The 19,419-nt window shown below is 51.3% G+C and overlaps 1 protein-coding gene across 7 annotated transcripts in view; it reads right to left on the bottom strand.

Annotated features, from left to right (window-relative positions):
- Window positions 1-19,419, bottom strand: part of LOC125950403 (cGMP-dependent protein kinase, isozyme 2 forms cD4/T1/T3A/T3B) — a 104,564-nt gene that overhangs the window by 2,713 nt on the left and 82,432 nt on the right. For all 7 annotated transcript variants that reach the window (XM_049678368.1, XM_049678367.1, XM_049678369.1 and 4 more), the window contains one exon: window positions 4,322-4,541. In XM_049678368.1, coding sequence (XP_049534325.1) covers window positions 4,322-4,541 — 220 coding nt within the window. The remainder of the gene's footprint in view (window positions 1-4,321; window positions 4,542-19,419) is intronic.

Here is a 19,419-nt window from a genome sequence, read left to right as displayed (position 1 = left end):
GACTGTCGAGGTTTTGTGGTCGGGCCAATTTTTTGTTTGCCGTGCCAGTTAAGCCAAGGGCAATGCCGTACCGCAACCGATACGCAACGTGCAAGGTTGAACGCACCGTGCGGTTCGGATTCGGCTCACCACCGTTTTGACAGCATTGCGGCGTATCGAGTCAATGCTCCACGGAAGGGAAGTTATGGCATTATGGGGGCCGCCACTAGGGGTATTCATGGCAGATGGCCACACAACGAGCTGCTCAATATGCAGGTCTCGCCGGGGGCTTTGTGATGGCCCCCGCGCTACGGGGAACCATAGTTGGATTCATCAATGGCACACAGGTGCGTTTGGTTGGTTTATGGTAAATATGATTCTAGGTTAGTGTGCTGCTGCTGCTGCTGCTGCTGGAGTTGAGGAGCTCGTTAACTAATCAAGAATTTCATGTTTAATGACCCGGGATGGGCAGAAGATCCGCTATTCACCGAACGGAGTGAGTGTATGAATTCGTTCCAGTGACTCAATCTTCTAGTAACTGTAGTTCAGCAGTGACTGGACTTGACCAAATATCCAAGGTTCTATCATAGGAGAAATGGGCCTGGATTTACATTTAATGAACTCCATGTTTAAGGCCATACCAAACTTGCTACAAATATGCAAGTGGTTTTCCTATTACCTAGTATCATTGACGGTATCGAATTTAAATTGGGAAATGTTTGAATATTATCCTAAATGTTATCGTACAGTAAGTGTTGGGGCTTAATAATACCATTTAACAGTCCCATTTCCACATGAACTTGCCAGTGTAGGCATCATTAGCGCCTTCGGTTTGAATTGTCTGCGACGCATCTCATCTGATGCTTCCTTGCACGCCAGTTAGTTATCTTTTAGCGTTTAAACGTCCCATTTATCAGAGCGTGTGACTCATCACAATGACTCCACTCCACTCGGAGGTAGCCCTCTCCGATGTAAAAGAAGGCGGAAATGCCGATCTTACAGAGAGTACTACTATTACGCAGTGAGTGACACAGAATTTGCACCTCTCCGATGCACCCACCGGCGATGATGCAATGGAAATGGTGCAGCAGGTGCAGCAATCGTGAACGATGCGCCATGCCCCAAGCCACGTACATGGACGTGCAACATGTTGGCCGCTTTATGATTCCGACGATGGTGCCGAGATCGAGGTGCATCATCACCATGCAGCACGATACACGGTGGCGATGCAGATTCGCAGCATGAAACAACAAGGCTGCCATCATAACGCACTCCAGCCAGACGTGAGTAATGTTCCAGTTGAACTGGGAACTGACGAGCGGATTACATGGCGCGCGAGGGCGGCAAGATTCTATTAACTAATCGATTCGCTCTCTGTGCTACCGTTGTGGCTGCGTTAATTAGAAGATCATCTAGAGCCTATGAGGCCAGCGTTCACACGACCGCCACCGGTGCGTATCGGATTGTGCAAATATCCGCCATTCTCTCGCCGGCGCTTCTCCTCGCGCCGAGTGTGTGGTCGAGAACGATAACAAAAAAAAAAAAAAAAATAACAAATTAAACGCGGGGTTGAAGATTGCGTCGCGTGGCCAACGGTCAAAGGCCCTACCATGAAGAAAATGGCAATTCCGTCAGCTCGCCGGCTAAGGGAGAAGAGAACGAAATTAACGCAGAAGAAGTTAATGGAGCCATCATGATGGTGCTGATCGTCCGTGGTCTCCCGGGTGTCGGTGAGAACGTTCCGGCCGCAACGTACATACCGTAACGAAATGCACGCGAATGGGACTGGGGGATCGATGATCCAGTGTGCTTGAGTCGATGCTCGTGAGAAAGCTCATAATTCTAACGGTCCGAGCAGGTCCCATAACCGCGTTAAACCGCCCTCAGGCATCTTGCCACTTTCTGGAGTAGCCGGAATGCCATTCTTCGTCACCTTCGCCAGCTACTGCCGCCGCCGATCGCTTCTCTCTCACTGAATATATGACCTCTGGCTACTAGGACTGGAGTTGTATTTTCCATCCAAGCAACATCTGGCCGCGCCAAGGCTTGCTTTGAATGTACGGGCTCTCCAGACCGCCCCGGGGAGGGCGAAAAGTTGGACGAGTTTGGGGAATTGAAAGGGAAATCAGTCTCGACGTACCGCGAAGCCTGGGATCCTGTGCCTCCACGCCCGATATGGCGTAATAGGGTCCACGCACCACACAGGAAAGCAAAAATGTAAAGGCCACCAGCACCAGTCGCGGTGGTCGAAGCCGAAAAGACAAAAACCGTAAATCCATCATAGTAGCGCGAGTCGCGAACTGCATTCGACACGTGAACAAAACAACTTTCTCCCCAAAATGGAGCACAGCAGCGGTGGCAACCCCCGGGGGCCCCGTAGGGGAGACGGAATGGACCAACATTATGTCAGGAACGGGTTTGGGGTTCCTGCGCCGGTTCGCGCCACCCGGGTGGACACAATATTTGCGTGAACTCATGGATCCTTGGGATAGGACTACTGGGATACTTATTTTGGGTCTTTTCTGGAGGTACAGAGCGTCTCTGAGGGTGCCAAAAAGCCGGTCAAAACCTTCCATTATGCTACAGTGCAGTTACATCAACCATCAAGCATCATTATCATCATCGCCATCGCCAAACGCTCTGAGTAGGAGCGTTTAGTTCCGCCCGTCCCACGATGTCTTCGCGATCTTGCTCGGCCACCCAAGGCCCGAGGCAACCATTAGCACCAGCTAGACATGAGGGATTCGACGGAATCGATTTCCATCCTTTCACTGTTCGCCCGATGATCGATGTGCGAACCACTTACTGAATTAGCGAAAAGCGGTTGGACATTACGCTACGTGTTTTATGCAATATCGTCATTTGCTGCTGCAGGAGATGGTGTTTAGGGCCTCAAATTGTGTTTTCAAAATACAATAACCACTGATAGGGGGGGGGGGGGGGGGGGGGGGGGCGCATACGACCAACTAATTGACGCTTCGATTCCCTCATTTCTCCTCATATTTGCTGAGCAAACAGCGAACCTGTTCTCCGGTTGGCAGGTCGCTCTGGTAATAAACGTGTCTTATTGCGCAATTTGGAGTACTTTTCGACACTTTCAATACCGTACCCACGGCACGGGCACGGCTGACGGGGACAGGACAAACCCGTTACTCTCCATTCATGGGGACCTCACACGATGGCCACATTAAACTCGTTTCCGACCGGTGCGGGTAGGCGCTAGGCGCTGTAGCACCAAACATTGCGCGGCGACACCATTTCAGGAAGTCCTAAATATCGGTCCCGATTAAGACAGTGCACCCCAAGAGAGAGAGAGAGAGAGAGAGAGAGAAAGAGCAAAACGGGGTGCGAAACGTGTCCGCAGCACAACCTATCGGCCCCGAGGGCCGGCGGTACGATCAACAATGCAGGAAACGCCAAACTAGCGCGATCGTTTGTTTGGATTATGTTTTTCGGTGTTTTTTTTCACAAAGGGGAGCTCCGGGGTGAGTAAAAGAGTGCAGGCGTTGGGGCCCTGATTCGAACTGCGAGATTGATAGATCGTTGTGCTGACCCGTGCAGTTCGCTGGACTAGGCGTCGATCGGTGACTGGCTACCGGCTTTTTGATTGCTTTATTTCTGGTGCCTTGCAGACAGACAGACACAAGCACACGCAGACACACACACGAAGTGGTGACTGGCGGTGACTGGCTGGTGACCATTGAGCTTTATGGATTCGTAAGTCACAAATTGGAGAAACCAGTTTCTTATGGTCGAACATAAGCTCGATGAACATGGTTTTCGTGAGTAAAGTGAAGCGCGGCCAGAATATAAAATCTGCGAAACATGTTAAACTTGTACAATCGGATGGCAGAATGGATTGGCCGAAACGGGAATATGGTTGTATTGTCTCATGAAATCACTAGTTGCAGGTTCCACGACAAGAACAATAACTTGACAAAGTCGGGCAACCGAAGTTGTTTATCCAGCTTTTTGAATGATTACACATGGGGCTCCACAAACCAGATTTACACACTCACGAACATAATGATTTGAGTTAAATCATCCAAACACGTTATAATCATCCAATTGTGTATTTACTTCACGTGCAACGAGTTTCAGCTATCGATTGCACAAGTAACCGACTTTGCATACCGTCCTCATAACCAGCATCATTTATGGTACGCAGTGATCTTACTGGGACTGGCATATAATTTTCTCGCACTCTAGATCGTTTACATGAAGAACGATCGGTCCAGTTCGGTTCCCACCGTGTCCTTATGAAGGATCCCCCCCCGTAGATTACCATGATGAGGAGCGAATGAGAGGCCTGGACGGCCTGGGAAATACTTGGGCAACTTACCTCTTGAGGAAATCGGAGTACTCGGCCTGACGTATCAGGCCGGTGCGCATCATGATCGTCTGGAAGCATTGCCGCTCGATGGCCCAGAGCTTGCAGTCGGTGGCGGCCGTGATCGTGGCCGTCCGCTGGCAGTGGTAGAGGATGGCCAGCTCGCCCAGCACCTTGGCCCCGGATAGCGTCGACAGGTACTTGCCTTCGCGCGACACCTCCACGCGACCCTCTGTAGAGAGAGAGAAGAAGAGAGAGAGAAAAGACAGAAGGTAAGTCTAATGGAACTCTTTAAGGAATTTCAGTAACAATTTGAGTATTTTATCTCGTAACAATATACCTACAAAAATACAGAAGTGAAGAAGAAAGCATTAAAAGCAGGTTTGATCAACTGTTGGCTGTGGTGTTTATCAATGTTTTTAATCAAGATCTTATCAGCGTTACGATGTGTTGACAAGCAACATCACAATCTAATATTATGAATCAGGCTCAGAGAGCCAGAAGCTGATTAAAACAAGTACCTCATGGCTCTACACATTTAACAGCTTCTATCGGAAACACGTGATAGCACTATCTTCGACAAACGAGACTGTCTAGTTAAGGATATTGATGAGCTTATTTAGCGGAATGATCAGAAGCAACGGATAGAAGAAACGTGAAGCATTGCGACAGACATAAAAACCCCCCTTAGGATGCGATGTCTCCGATCAGGTGCAATGCAAACCGGGAATACCGTTCCTATAAAAGGGGGGAGGAGATGGGACTTGCGTCTTGCGGAGACATAAAAAGGAGGTTTCCGGGACAAGAACACGGTGTGTACGGACCGCCGTTCGATCGGAAAGCGGTTTATCAATCTTCTCCCCTCCGCCGGGCATCAATCAATCGATTCGCCTCGGCTCTAGACTTCGCTCCGCATTCGAAAACGAGTTTTCCTTTCGATTTTCCGGACCGGATTGCTCCCCCCCCTTCTGCACGCGTCACCAATTATTATGCATCGGCGGCGGTGGCAATACATGAAGGAACCGGCTTCGAACGGACACGACGATGGCGGCGGCGGCAGCGGTGTGGACGGAAACTAGTGCAAACCATCCCCGACAGGCAGGAATCCGGACTGTGAGCACGCACGAACCGGAAGGAATGTGATCTGACAAGGTTCCGAGTCGGGCCCGTTCGTCGTCCGACTTCCACAAGCTGCCGTGCAAGTGCCAGCAGAAAAATGGCGTCACACTGTACGCTTTTAGTCAGAGTAGTATCGAGAGGGATTCCTCGAGGTTTTAACTGCCAAATTTTCACGATTTTTCGCAAAATATGTGGACACCAATGTGGCGCTTTGTGACCTACTATAACAGCACAGGACAGCACCACCGGCAATCCGCTTGGAGCTAATAATTTATCGCGATTACCAAAAACTTATGCTGCAACGATCGGTTGAGGGACCTCCTTCACTCTCCGGTGATGCAATGTCTGATCCGTGCGCCAATCAACACCCCGTAACGTGGCGGTGCCAACAGCGGCCGAGCCATTACGGTGTAATGAGCTGACCGTTTACGGGACCATAAAATGGCACCGTTGCCAGCGAATTGCGAATTGCTCCTCCGAGGTCTGGTGTTTTGGGTGAAATTCATAAGCGCCATAAAAAAAAAGGACGCATGCGATTGTACACCACGCAGGGTACCTGGGATACCTAGTAATAGCATACATTGTAGCAATGCGATCGGAATCGAAAGTAAAATGCGTTCCAGCGGCTTTTGTTTCCATTGATCGCCACTCGGCGGCTCTGGAACCATGTAGCGCCATTTGTTTATGATTAGCTTATTTTGTAAGTGCAAGTCCAGCTCACCGTGCGCATACCGTGTATCATGCGATGGCCGCTTTCCTTTGGACCTCCCTCCCTTCCTACCTTATTGTCAGAATGTTAACATTGCAGCGTCTTGCTGGCGCCAGGTGACGGCGTAACATCACGATTTCTTCATCGGCAACATCGCTTGCCTGCCAACTAGACCATTTTGTTCATTGGCCCATAAGACGCACAGCGCCTTTTTGGAAAGAGAAAAAAAAACAAAACAAAAGAGTGCTACACACACACACACACACATCATCGTTCTTGTGGTGGGTTGATGAATTTGAAATTGAAATGTTTGGCTCACCGTTCGGCCTGATTCGGTGTCTGGGAGCGCAATCTGGGTTTTAATTCATGCATACCATACGTTAGCATATGGGGAAAACGCAGCGAAAAGGCAGCTGATGCTTCGCTTCGGTTCACTTCGAACTAGCTCGCTCTAGGCGTGTTACCTAACTGTACGCGAACCGTTGCCCGGTTTCGCGATTTAATTAAGATGTTTCGGTGTTTAGTGTTCATTTTGCACAGCATAAACTAGTGCAAACGACGAACATGGAATACACCGTTTTTTTGTTGTTGTTGTGATCGAAGGAATCGACCGTCGGTCATCCTATTGCTTAACATCCTCATATTTGCTGCACTTAAGGTGAGCGCAGCGCCGCGATGGCCCCGTATGCAAATGTGATCTGGCTGCGCAGGTTAATTACACGCAACGCGACGTGTCAATCACACGCGCACCGATCGATGATCGACGTTGGAATGCTGCGGCGACCACGACGACAGCGCGACGTTAAGCGCATCGCCGTGGTGCATTAGTAATGCATCACGGTGCTGCTGCACCGCCGAACGTTATCCGCGTACCACGACGAACTAAAAGTGTCGTCGCCGGGCACCGTGTCGCGTCGCGTCGCGTAGATTAAATAATTATCCAGCTGGTGCTGTTGAGAGGCGCGGAGGCCACCTTGAAAATGGAGCCATGCTAATGCGTCCAGACGGTTTCGTACAGCATAACGGTGCTCTTGACGGTGTCGAGTGGAGGGTGTGTGTGTGTGTGTGTCTTGCGTAAGGCACGGACAACATTGGCATCCGTTCCGTTAGGACCGTTGGGTGATGGTGACTGAAGGGCGCGCGCGCACCCGTTGACACCTTCACCACGTGCGGTCGTGACGGTCACACGCGCACACCGCACGCGTTTGTTTCATAAACCACACAAGGGCCGGCCCACCACCACCATACGGCCAGGTTCACAGTGAGGCTAGTGATGGAATCAGTGGTGAATGCATGCCGCGGACCTTGTTATGCCTAGAATGCTGCGGAAACATTTGGCCAACATATCAATTTAGTTTAATTGTGTCTTGATTATCTAATGTCGCTTCGTCAACGTTCGTCTAGATTCTTAGTAGCTTTCTTGGTTTCAAGGTTTCACCTGCATTCTGGTCAAGGAGAATGCCAGAGGGCGTTTGTCACAAAGCACTCGGCTGTAGCCATGGCTACCACATTGTTAGGAGAATAAGGATCAAAGTAGCGGTCGCCGTAAAAGTGCGCAGCTCGTTTGTGGCGAATCTGGCAAGTGCACACGAGAACATCGCAATCTCTATCATTTTCTGTGTTAATTGTGTAAAATTCAACTGAAAAGCGAATAATCGAAGATTACATATAGAGACCGCATCCAGTATTTACCAAGGCAAGTAAGGCAATTTATCAAAATAACAAAAAACAACAACAAAGAAAGGTCTCGCGATCTTAAGCAATCTTTTTTTTTGACGTAATGCATTAGAAGCTAATTCCGTTAAACCCTTTTTCAACGTTGTCACGTCCATAACGTGACTTCCTGTAAGCCGGTCTCCGCACCGGAATGCCAATCCACCGCAAATGGTCTTCCGCTACAAGCCATCCAAGCCAGCCGCAGCATCCGAGTGCCGACGAAGAAAATTCCCTTCCTAAAGCGCCATTTCCGGAAGATGCGACCGCAAGCCACAAGAGCTGGCCTCTGATACCGGCGCGCACCGTTTGTCACCCATCGAGCCCATCATCGAGCGATCATTTTCGCAGCGAGGTGTGCATTGCGTAATGGCGGTGGTCGAAACCACACACATGCACACACACACACACACACATACATACATACTTTTGAGAGGCACGTGACGTAGTCACGGCAGAAAACGGTAACAAAACACGCTGGCGATCCTCGGTGCACGGAATGGATTGCGGAAACGTCGGTGACGACGGTGTGGTGACCATCTATCTCTCGAAAGGCGGTTTGCGTGCCTTGGAACCGTTTCGCGTACACCCGCCGCATCCGGAAGCGCATCGCGCATGCGTGCGAATGAAGCAATCCAGGCCGACTGATGGACGCCTGACTCTGGGACCAGGCCATGGCGGACCCAGTGCCATGCCTCCGGTTCATACGAAATGTTAATAACATATTCCATCGCTCGGTGATGGCCCCTGATGGACGGACGGATGGATCGGAGTCAGAATCCGTAACGCGCGCTCGCGCGCACACACACACACACTCCGAAGGTAGTAATTAACCTACAAAAGTGCTTTAGCAACATTCGACCATCACAATTCGGTGCCCGCAGAAGAAGAAACGCCAGTTCGGTCGAGTTGCGAATTGAACGATTTACCGCATCGCGGGCACATAACCACGGGGTAGGAAGGTGGGGGCTTCTCTTCGTCGTCATCGTCTTTATATGGCGGCGTTGATCACAACACGTTAAACGCTTCGTTTTGCGCCCGGCGCGGAGGTTTTTTTTTGGTGTTTTGCTGCTTTAAATTTCATTTCCGTGAGGCAAATTATCGCGATGGTTCCGCACCGAAAGCGACGACCATGCCCCAGACCGATGACAGATGTGATGCGATCTGCTGTCTGGCATGGTCCCATGCTCGCGACATACATTTTGCGCGATGGTTTTTTGTTTTTTGTTGTTTGAGGTCTTGTCTTGGGGTGGAGTCTTGCGCAAGTATGGTTCGCGATCAGTCCCCCCGTCAGTCCGTTGATCGCCATGTGAAAGTTCAGGGCGCGCCCTGGGTGTGTCAGCAGGTCAGCAGCGTGTGCAGAATAGCACAGAGGGGGTTGCCCGTGTGTGTGTGTGTGTGTGTGTGTGTGTGTGTGTGTGTGTGTGTGTGTGTGTGTGTGTGTGTGTGTGTGTGTGTGTTTGTTCAGATCCAGGATCTCTTAAAAATTAACTACAGATCCCTCTACGCCCAGTTGTTGCAGTTGTTGATGGATTCTTCTCTTTGGGGCATTTGGATTGGCTTTCACCGTCTTTGCCGGTCACCATTCTTTCCGTTCCGTGGATCTTGCTAGCAAAGTTTGGCGGGGGGTACTTTCTCCCGAAAATGGGGTGTTGTATGGAAATCAATTTATGCTGGTACGATTTTCCCGTGGCCCCCGAAATGGTGCCACATGGAGCACGGAGCGATCGACGAGGTTTAAGGTCAATCTCCTTATCGCCATCGCATCGATCGCAATTGGAGCGTTTATCTCTCAGCATCTTCTTTGGTGAATCGGTTTGGACTTGAGGGAAGCAGCAGTAACAGCAACAGCTACAACGACAACAAAGGCCACTTCGGCCCCCCCCCCCCCCCCCCCCCCCCCGGTATTATTTGTATCATTATGCTTCGTTAATGCTAAGTACCGCATTATTACATTTCCATCTTCCATGCGGTGGCGCTCCGGTCCGGTGGGGCGTCTCGGGGCGCAATGATGAACCCCGGGAATAACCGTTTGATTGATTGATCTCCCGGGACGCGCCTCTCCAGGGCCTCCAGTGCCAGATCCGGCGGATCGGTTTAAGCCAGATGGACGGTTTGGACACTTGGCGTCGAATGAATGGATCTGCGATTATTCAGAAATCCCTTCAATTCCGTTCGATTTCGGTCGCGTCCATCATGCTTCCTGCGTTAAGCATACTTTCTTTCCCTCTTTCATTCCTGCTCTCGAGTTAAATTACGGTCTAAGTACGGATGACTGACCTGCTCCTCCTGCTCCTTCTCCTCCTCGATCTTCATCCTCTCCTCCCCTTGCTTTGTGGTCGCAACACACTTCTCGCACCGAACGAACACACCTGGAAGGAGGTCTGGTCTGGCAGTTAGAGAGGCGTTTTTGGCATCAACCCGCGGGGCGAAGCGGCTAGCAAGACCCGCTAGCAAGAATCGGTCAATCGAACAGATTGCCCCCGTTGGTCGTGCCATAATAGCCCTCCTCTCCTCTTCTTTCAGGCACTCCCGTTGCCCCCCCCGGTCTTTTGGACGTTTGGAATCGTCGACACGCAACACGGACTGGACGCCGTAGCGTGGAGGTTCCGGTAGGTAGCGCGCGCGCGCACTTGGCCCGTGTTGTCTTAGCACTCGGCACAGCTTTTTCTTCCCGTGGTTCTCTCCCTCTCTCTCTCTCTCTCTCTGTTTCGCGGATCTTACACGGATCTGTTGCGGTGCTAGAAGTAGGTCAACAGAAATCGAGGGCCTGGCATTTGTTGGCGTTTGTTGCGGTTGTTTAGATGATTTCCATCTTCTTCATCTCAGAGTGCTGAATAGATTGATTCATGCTTATCAGCAGCAGCAGCAGCAACAGCAGCAAAGTGGTAGCAGCATCAGCAAATGCTTCTCCTTCCACTCCGTTTCGCCCGTTGGTTTGGGCCATTGATCCTCGGTGGCACATCGTGTGAATCGGGTTTTTGGGTAAAATGCAGGGCGATGAGGCTGTTTAATTGATTTAAATTGATTCCGCTACCGGTGATTCGTTCTAATTCCAAACAAATCAATCTTGCACACACACACACATCCACGTACAGTTGGTCATCGAATGGAAAACAGGTGCATTTATCCTAAAAAAATGCCATATTGAAGTCCAACTGCCTATATTTATAGACCGCTGACTTCATGCGATCCCCGAACGCGGTTTCATAAACAAAAGCCATTCAACATCGATCGGCACACATGGGGATTGCGCGATCGATTTGCGTGCTAAATAATATCCCCCAAAGAAAAAACACCAAAAACACTATTTGCATATTATAAACATGAGCAAACCGAGCCGATGCCTCGCCTTGCTCCGTATAGCGCCGTTTGCGGTTGAATAACAGAAATCCATCGCAGCAGCGGTGTCGTAGGGTGGGTGTCATTGAAATCGTCGATCGTCGATCGCGGTCATTCACAGGCGTAGCGGCCGCTAAGCAAACGTGTGAAAAACGCAAAGTAAACGACACTACGCCAAAGCTAAGGATCAAGTTTGCTTGCTTCTGCGAAATCGAAAGGAGGTGACACATAAGCCGGATGAGTCACGAACCTGCAGAGGCACAGAGGTTGGGTGAGGATCCGTGATGATTCATGCACGATCCGCGGGCCGTTGATTCTTGACGAACAAATTTCGCACCCCAAGATACTGAGCAGTCGGTGGTGCAGAACCTTCCGAGAAGATGGGCTCCAGAAGAAGGTTGACCTAAATTTGCAATCTAAAGGAAGGGGGCTTGAAGCAGGGGATTTGAATTTCAACGCCCCGGCCACTCGGATCCGCCATTTTTTGTTGCAGTGGTACGTTCGAGCAATCTGAAACCCCCCGGAGGATCGCTGGCAAAAAGTTCGTTGGATAGAAACCAGAAACAAAAAAACAAACAACGGGAAGTGAAGCTGAACGCTCATGTTTTGCTCGAGAATTATGGGCGAGACCTTCAATCAAGTCCGAGCGTTCCCTTTCACTGACTGATCACTCCAATGGCGGCGGGGGGCCCCCTGCGATGTTCGATCGGAACATCGTTTTTTGCCGGTTTCTTTTTGGTGTAAGGTCTCAATCGCTTCTCTTGCAATGAGCGTCTGATGAGTTTTGATACCGGAACCGATGTGCTGCTTTACGAGCCACAAAAGTAAGCCAGCACCAGATGAGGGGAAAATCGATTTTCCGCACTTTTGAAGCATCCACCGCAGCACCGGGTGGTCCCGAAACATATGAGGATCGAACATCTATTAACGTCGCTTGGCAGAATTGGTGACACACCTCTTCGTTGGTCGGCAATCTTAGGTTCATCGCTTTGGCAGTCAGTGACTTGGTAGTGAGTAGCTGCTGGAACTAGGACAACAATTTGTTCGCAATCAGTCTGCGTGCGTTGTTACTTTTCCGGGAATGATGAGAGTCCCCTTCAATTTCCGCGAGACCTCATTCCACTAACCTGGTGGAATGGTAGCCAAGGAGTCATCAATGCCTTCCCCTGCCACCCCGGACTTTCTGGCTAACAAAACACCACTAATGTCGAGCTGGTGATTGACGCATTATCGTACCATCGTTTTTCGGTCTTCGCGCAATGACGCGCAAGTAGGTCCCGCGCAGTTGTAAACCCCTGGTCTCTGCGTGGAGCGCCACATAATTGGCGAAGCCACCATCGTCGTATGAGAGAGCGGTACTTGGGCTCTGAGTATTTGAGGTTCATGTTTTCTCTGCTACTAAACTGCCTGTGTGCGCGCGCGTGTGTGTGTGTGTGTGTAGTTCAGGAAGCGCATCATCATGTGCCGCGTGTCCCAAATCGGGCGAGTACTTGTTAGATGACAAAAGAGGTTTTTTGGCAGCCCTAGCGCCGTGATTGAGTCTTTTCACGCGCTATCTGGGGGTTTGGTGTACCATGTTCCAATTCGTGGAAGGAGGTTTTCAGTTCAAGAGCTTCGGCAAACCGCGAATTCTCATGGAAGCGTTTGAAGTCGATCCTCAAATTCTCGATCACCTCAACTTGATGCCGCTCGATGCGCCCGAAAGGCTAGTAATCGCTGCTCGCTCGATCGCTAAAGGCGCTAGTACTGCTGCTGCTGGTCGAGATTTCTTAAGGCCCATCGGCGACCGCGTGTTGTTGCGGTAGCCGATTAGCATAATGGTCGTGGCCGCGAATCGCGAAACACTCGCTTTGGGCCACGTGCAATCATAATTACTCAATCATGCGCCCATTTTGACTCCATGTTGCGCGTGATGCCACACTGCTCACCGTACACACACACGCACACACACACACACACACGCACCAAACACTCGCTGAAATCGATCGCCATACAATTCGCCGCCACCCACAAGCTGCCTTTGATCGAGCATTTTGTGAGGCGAAAACCGAGTAGCGAATGATAAGGTTGGCTCACTTTCGGTCGGTTGGTCGGCCACGCACCCAAACAGTGCAGTAGTGGTAGTGCGCTGGTATCGGTGTGGAGTAGTGGCGCAAAAATGATCACTTTCCCTGCCCACACCTTCCCTTTTGTTTGGGGCCCCCGGAGGATGGGAAAACCGACATTAAATCGCTCGCACACACTCGCTGTCGACTTATGTGGGTGAGCTCACGCCAAATTGTATCGCACGGATCGTGAATGCAAAAACGACAAAAAATGGTGAAAAATCTAGATCGAAAAAAGTGAGAACCGAACCGAACCGACCGTGGATTGTGCGAACCGTCGGTAGGCGCCACTTTTCGGTGGTGAAATGGAAAAAAATGTGCATCCACACGGCTGGTGTGGATGCTAATGCCAATTATGCAAAACACGCATTCGCGGATTGAGTGAGCGCCGCCCGCGCAATCACACTCGCAGGATGAAAGCGAGAATCAAGATACCGACGCCGGCGCCGGATAACAGCAGCTTTTCCGAGCCAGCCAGCCTGCCAGACCCATCCCGGGGCCATGTAATAGGTTGTCTCGTGTGGCGGTGCCCTGGAGTATGTAGTTTTAAATATCATATTTCTCACCATGCTCCGATCCAGAGCGCCGGGAGATGGCAGACGGTGTGCGTAGTCGCTGGGAGTAATGGGAAACGTTTTCTCCGTAACTACGCGTGTCGGCACGCGATGCAGATCTTCGCATCGGCCATCATTCCGGTGAAGCGGCATGACGTTCGGGGGCAGGGTATTAAAAAATGCAATTATGCCATCGGAACGGGCGGGGGGGCGCGCGCACACTCTTAGATAAGACGATCGAGAGATAGAGCGAAAAGGGCGCTTGGGTTTAATTTGAAGACATTTGAATTTCACTTACGATCGCATTTGATATTAAGATTTATGAGACCTCAAATCTTCACAAAATGATTAATAGCTCGAAGAGCCAAAATCATTGAAAGGGAGAGAAAGAGACAGAAAGATAGATAGGAGATGATTTTTTTGGAATAATTGATCGAGCTAAATGTTGCTTCTTCTGCTACTGTTGTTGCTGCTGCTGCCGGGGGCTACAGTATGACCTTTCACGAGCCTACAGAAAGGCCTCTTTGGCGCCAGCTTCGGCTCTGAATCAATCAATCAACTCCCCATCGCGGTATGACCGGCTGCTTTGCCAAAACGAATTATGCATTCGACGCCATCCTGCAGGCAGGATGGTCCCGTCTGCTAACTTTCTAACGCGTTATCGCGCGCTTTTCATATTTTCCATCCTCATTTTCCACGGATATTTCCTCCTCCTCCTCCTACTCCTACTCCTCCTCCTCAACAACGGCAACAACACACCAGGCGGTGGCGCGCGAGAAAAATCGAAACATGATTAATGAGGGGAGCCCCAGGCTAGTGCGGCTTTTGATTTCGATTTCGATTATTAAAAAGATGACCACGAGACCAAGGGGATGGCGTGGGTGCACCGATAACGGTGCTGCGTATTTGCACTCGTTACAGTGACGCTGCTGCTGCTGATGATGTTATTGCAGCAAACAAAGTTGCAGCAGCACGATCAATCATTGAATGCACGTTCCGGATGAGTGCAGCCAGTGATCGGTGTGCTGCAACACCGAGAACACGGTACGGTGTATGCGAGAACACGAGAGCCGTGGAAAGGCGGTGACGGACAAAGGATCGGCACATCATCCACGCACCATATTGCGCGCAAGAGAGACGGCCGGCCGACCGGCAACACACGCCAAAACGCCTAACGATCGAAGAAGCGAAACAATGGTGAGGTGTCTTCAGTTCGCATCGCGTCACGTCGTCGATTGTGGAACGGTGATCGAACGCGGCTTCTATTGATCGATCTGCACTGAACGGAATCGCGGCGTGGCACCGCAAGAACGCCGCGTTGGCCAACCGTTTAGCGCAAAACGCCGGCCGCCTCCTGCGAACGGAACGAACGGGGGGCTTTCGATCGAGCGATCGATCGATCGATCGAGACGCGGTTGGCGAAACGTGCGCGGTTCGCGGTGAATCGAATCGAATTAAGGGGCCTCTCTCTCCTCCACTGCTGCTCCATTCCTACCGTTCACAACAGCGACCAGTGGATCGGAAATCGCCACTTGGGGTGTGTATGCTTGTTTAGCGGGATCTAAGCAGGGGCTCTTATGATGCGGGAGTCCACGGGAGCCGATACCCGATGGGTAGCTGGGTAGCGCGGATCGATTGAGCGATGAAACTCCTCGCCACAAAAGCGGCCGGAAGTGTCCACTTTGTTCAATTGAGAGAAGCTTTCGATCGATTGGATCTCGCTGGAGAGCTCGACCCAAGGAAACTATGGTCTGCATAGTGCGGGTTCCAGTGGCGAGGAATTGACCTCGGTGTGTGTGTACCGTGTGTCGATAGATAGCCGGACAAAAACACCGGTAGCCATTCGCAGTGACAACGACTGATAGGCCAACATGACCGGTCCGCTAATTCATACAGGTTCTGCCGTCGTGGAGCACTTTGTCATCGCGGCCCAATCAGCAGCAGCCCAAACCCATCATAAATCATCGTCGCCATCGTCACTTTGACAGGCCGCGGACGCTGACACACTGATGATAACAAAGCCAGAACACCACCACCATCCACCAGTGTGGTTCTTAGTACAGTGAAGGAACTTCCCTTTGTCCCTCGCGCCTAATGGCCATTAGGCTCATGTCGGTAAATGTCGAGTGAGGAATTTATGGTCGCAAACTCGGGCTAGTGCAAGGCGTGGGCATGGGCTGTTGCTGCTGCTCCACCGCTGCAATCCGCTCGTTAGCCCGAGAGAATGGCAAATATGACGCTCGTTTGTGACAAAGAGAAGGCCCCCACTTTGGAGTGCTGGTACTGGAAGAAGAGGAGCTACAGCATCCAAGGCGAGTAGCGAACCTTCTCGTGGGTTCCTAATACCCCTGCGCCGGGCTTACTGTATCCCTTCACCAGTCACGACCGTGCCCTGGATAGAATGCGGCAAGAAGAGCCAGGGGTCTACAGTGCCCCCTCGGGCAAGTCTTGCCTGCTCGTTGGCACCTCGATCTCGCTTCTTCGAGTCGTCCGAAAAGTGCCAATGGTCTTTAACGCGCGCACCGCACCGAGCGTGTTGTGTTTTGCAATCACAAATCTGCTCGCAAATTGAAAACGGGTAAAGTTCGACTGACGTTGGCCTGGCCTGTTAACGACTGCTTCAACTTCCGAAACGAACGAGTGGAAAAGGAAAGGAGGTCCATCATAGTGCCCCGCGCGTGATCGTACCGTACACCGCGTGTGCAAAGTTCAGCTCCGCGGTACATCGCCATTGACATTTCGAGTGTACAAACTATATACAGTACTCCTACCGCCGCCGGGGAGGGGCAGGTACAGGTTTGACACATAAAGGCATTTGCCATTTCAAAGTACCTTCTAACCCTCGTGGATGTCAAATTTATGATCGCTAGATCGCCGGCGACTGCTCCACCCGGGTTTTTTTTTCCATGGGCGACGTTCCCGAACGTCAGAAGCGCGTGACTGTCGGCTGCTGGCGCTGAATGCCAGAAATAGAACTGACTTGGGCCACTAGTAGGCCCTCAACGGCAGGTCGTTTTGCAAGTCGATCGATCGCTATCGCCGTTTCTAGGGGAGGGTTCGAAAACTGGAACCTCAGGACAGGGCTAGTACCGGGCACTGACCACTTCCTTCGCCTTCCACCTTCCACCGTCCACCGTATTTGCTGGTGCCGGGAGAGGGTGTGGTTGCGACCGAATCGGTTACCGAAGGTGAAACCTTTTAATGATCGCGTCAAACCACTTTCTTCCGCACGGCACGGTCTGGGCTGCCGGTGGACTGGACGAGGCCGTTTAGCGGCCGAAACGGGTCCCGGCCCGGCCCGTGAGGGGCAGGGTTTAACCGTTTTTAGCCCCGGAATAAAGGGATGTTCTATATAATCTAACGGTTTCGTGTCGCGGCCGCTCCTTGATGGGGCAAATTAGTACAGCCGAACTGGAGTTGACTGCTGGCCCTGTGTTCTGCCCTTGATTTGCGGCAGAGGAGAGCTTCTTCTACGAGGGTGCCAAGGGATCTAGTTAATCTAGAGGTTGGCGCTGAGGTCGCTATCCCAATTATGTTGATCACGATCTGCTTATGTTCGATTAATGAAGAAGATGATATCACCTAGAGCAGGTCGATGTGAGTGTGTGTGTGTCTAATTAGTTCCCGACTCTGTCTAGGCTCGTGGCTCGTAAATAGATATAAACGATGACGTTTACAGCCGACTAACTAGCGGGTACACTAATAATAAGCGAGAATAAGGCATCATTTTCTGCGGATTTATGTTGCCGGATGCTCACTCGCTTAAGGGCGCCAACTGTTGTCATCCAACTGTGGTGCTCGTGCTTATCCCTGGTTTTAACTGTCGTACTGCAGTACTAGAACCGCGAAAGAGGAGCAAATGGACACTGATTTAAAGGTCCACAGTCGAAGGCAACAAACTCGCTTGCGGGAAAACTCGTTTGGAAAAACTGGAGGAATCGCGCCCTTATTCGTGGCGATGAGTCTCCCCCCCCTGAGGGTGGCGACAAAACAAGAGTGCGTCTGGGAATTTCGATCCGCGTATCCGCGATGTCTCCACGCTGTTGTGGCAGCGAAACGCCAACAACACTAGAATCACCGTAGGCGAGATGATGCATGGGCACGGGCTATACCTATGCCTCTCTTCCAGTTGCAGGCTAGAAACTGGAAGTCGCCGCCACGACAACTTGCACTGGATTGCGCTGCACCGCCACCGTACAGCAGTGGCAGCTGCACCAGTTGCTGCCGTTGCTACTTCTGCCGCCCATCGAGAGTCCGAATTGGAGCTACGCCGGCACAAGTGAAAGGCATGTAATTTAGCTTTTGTTTTCGTTTTCGATTTACACGCGCGCACTCGCTGGCGTGACTACTAGGGTCGTGTCTATCCGGCGATGCTCGCTGTAGGGCAACGTGCCAACGCAGCGCAACGAGCACAGCGGAGCATCGCAATCAATCGCCCAGCGGCTGCAGCAGCAAAAAGTGGATCTTCTTATGGCGTTGGGGCCTACAACAAAAAAAAAAAATAACGTTTGATCGAAACTAGATCCCCAGACCGGCCCAAGAGAGATAGAGAGAGTGGGTTGCAACAGGAACTGGATCCATACTACACTCCCGGTGCTATACCGGGGTGCATACCGGATACCGAAGTATCCCAAACCAGGTCCTTCAAGTTTTCTCTGCCTCGTGGTCGGTCGGTATCGCGCCTCGTATGACTTTCATATCCATTTAAGCCCCACGCCAACGACGGTGGCTGATTGGCCGGACTTCGATTCGATTTGTGGTGGGGGTGCTGCTGCTGCTGCAGCTGCTATTGCTGCGTTGACATTTGCCGCGCCCTGATAATGACATTTAAGTAGCGCGCGCGCGCACACACACACACACACACGCGATCGCGGATCGCGCAATGAGCTGTGTTTGGAGGCGACAATGTTGATCGAACGGCGTGGCGTGCAATATGTGGGTCGGTGGCACTGTTTTTGGGGGGGGAGCATAAGTCTGCCAAGCAGATCTTGGCCAAGATCTGTCGCGCTTTGGGTCACCGTTCGACTTCTCCACGCTTTATGGACGCCAGCCAATGGACGATCCGGTGCGGTGTCCAGCGGTTACTTACGAGCCCCCCCCGCCATCCCTTCTCTGGTCGATTTCTGGTCCGTTTCACTGCAAGTTGCGCTCGATGCAAAACGCCGACTGGCCAGCAGCAACAGCAGAAACGGTTGCTTGTGGTGCTGCGCCTGCGGTGACCACCACATTATTCATGGTACACTTACCTGGAAAGGAGAATGAGAAATAGAAAATGGATTTAGATGGAATTAATTGCACGAGAAACAGATCAATCTTCGAACTCCGAGGCCCCCTCCCTCCCTCCCGGACGAACAATATTCAATTTCACAACGCACAATAACAGCAGCAGCAGCAGCAGCGGACAGTTCGGCGCGAGACTTGGCGCGCATTTCGGACCAAATCTTGTGTACCACACAGTGGGGGCCAGTTTCAAAGTTGGCAGATGGAAAAAACATAAATCATGACATTTGTTTGGCATGGAAAATTGTGAATTCAATTTTCTCTTCCTAGTGACCAAGTCAAGTGGCC

The sequence above is a fragment of the Anopheles darlingi genome, chromosome 2 (genome assembly GCF_943734745.1).
Source record: "Anopheles darlingi chromosome 2, idAnoDarlMG_H_01, whole genome shotgun sequence".
NCBI lineage: Eukaryota > Metazoa > Arthropoda > Insecta > Diptera > Culicidae > Anopheles > Anopheles darlingi.
This window is presented reverse-complemented; position numbering and strand designations above follow the sequence as displayed.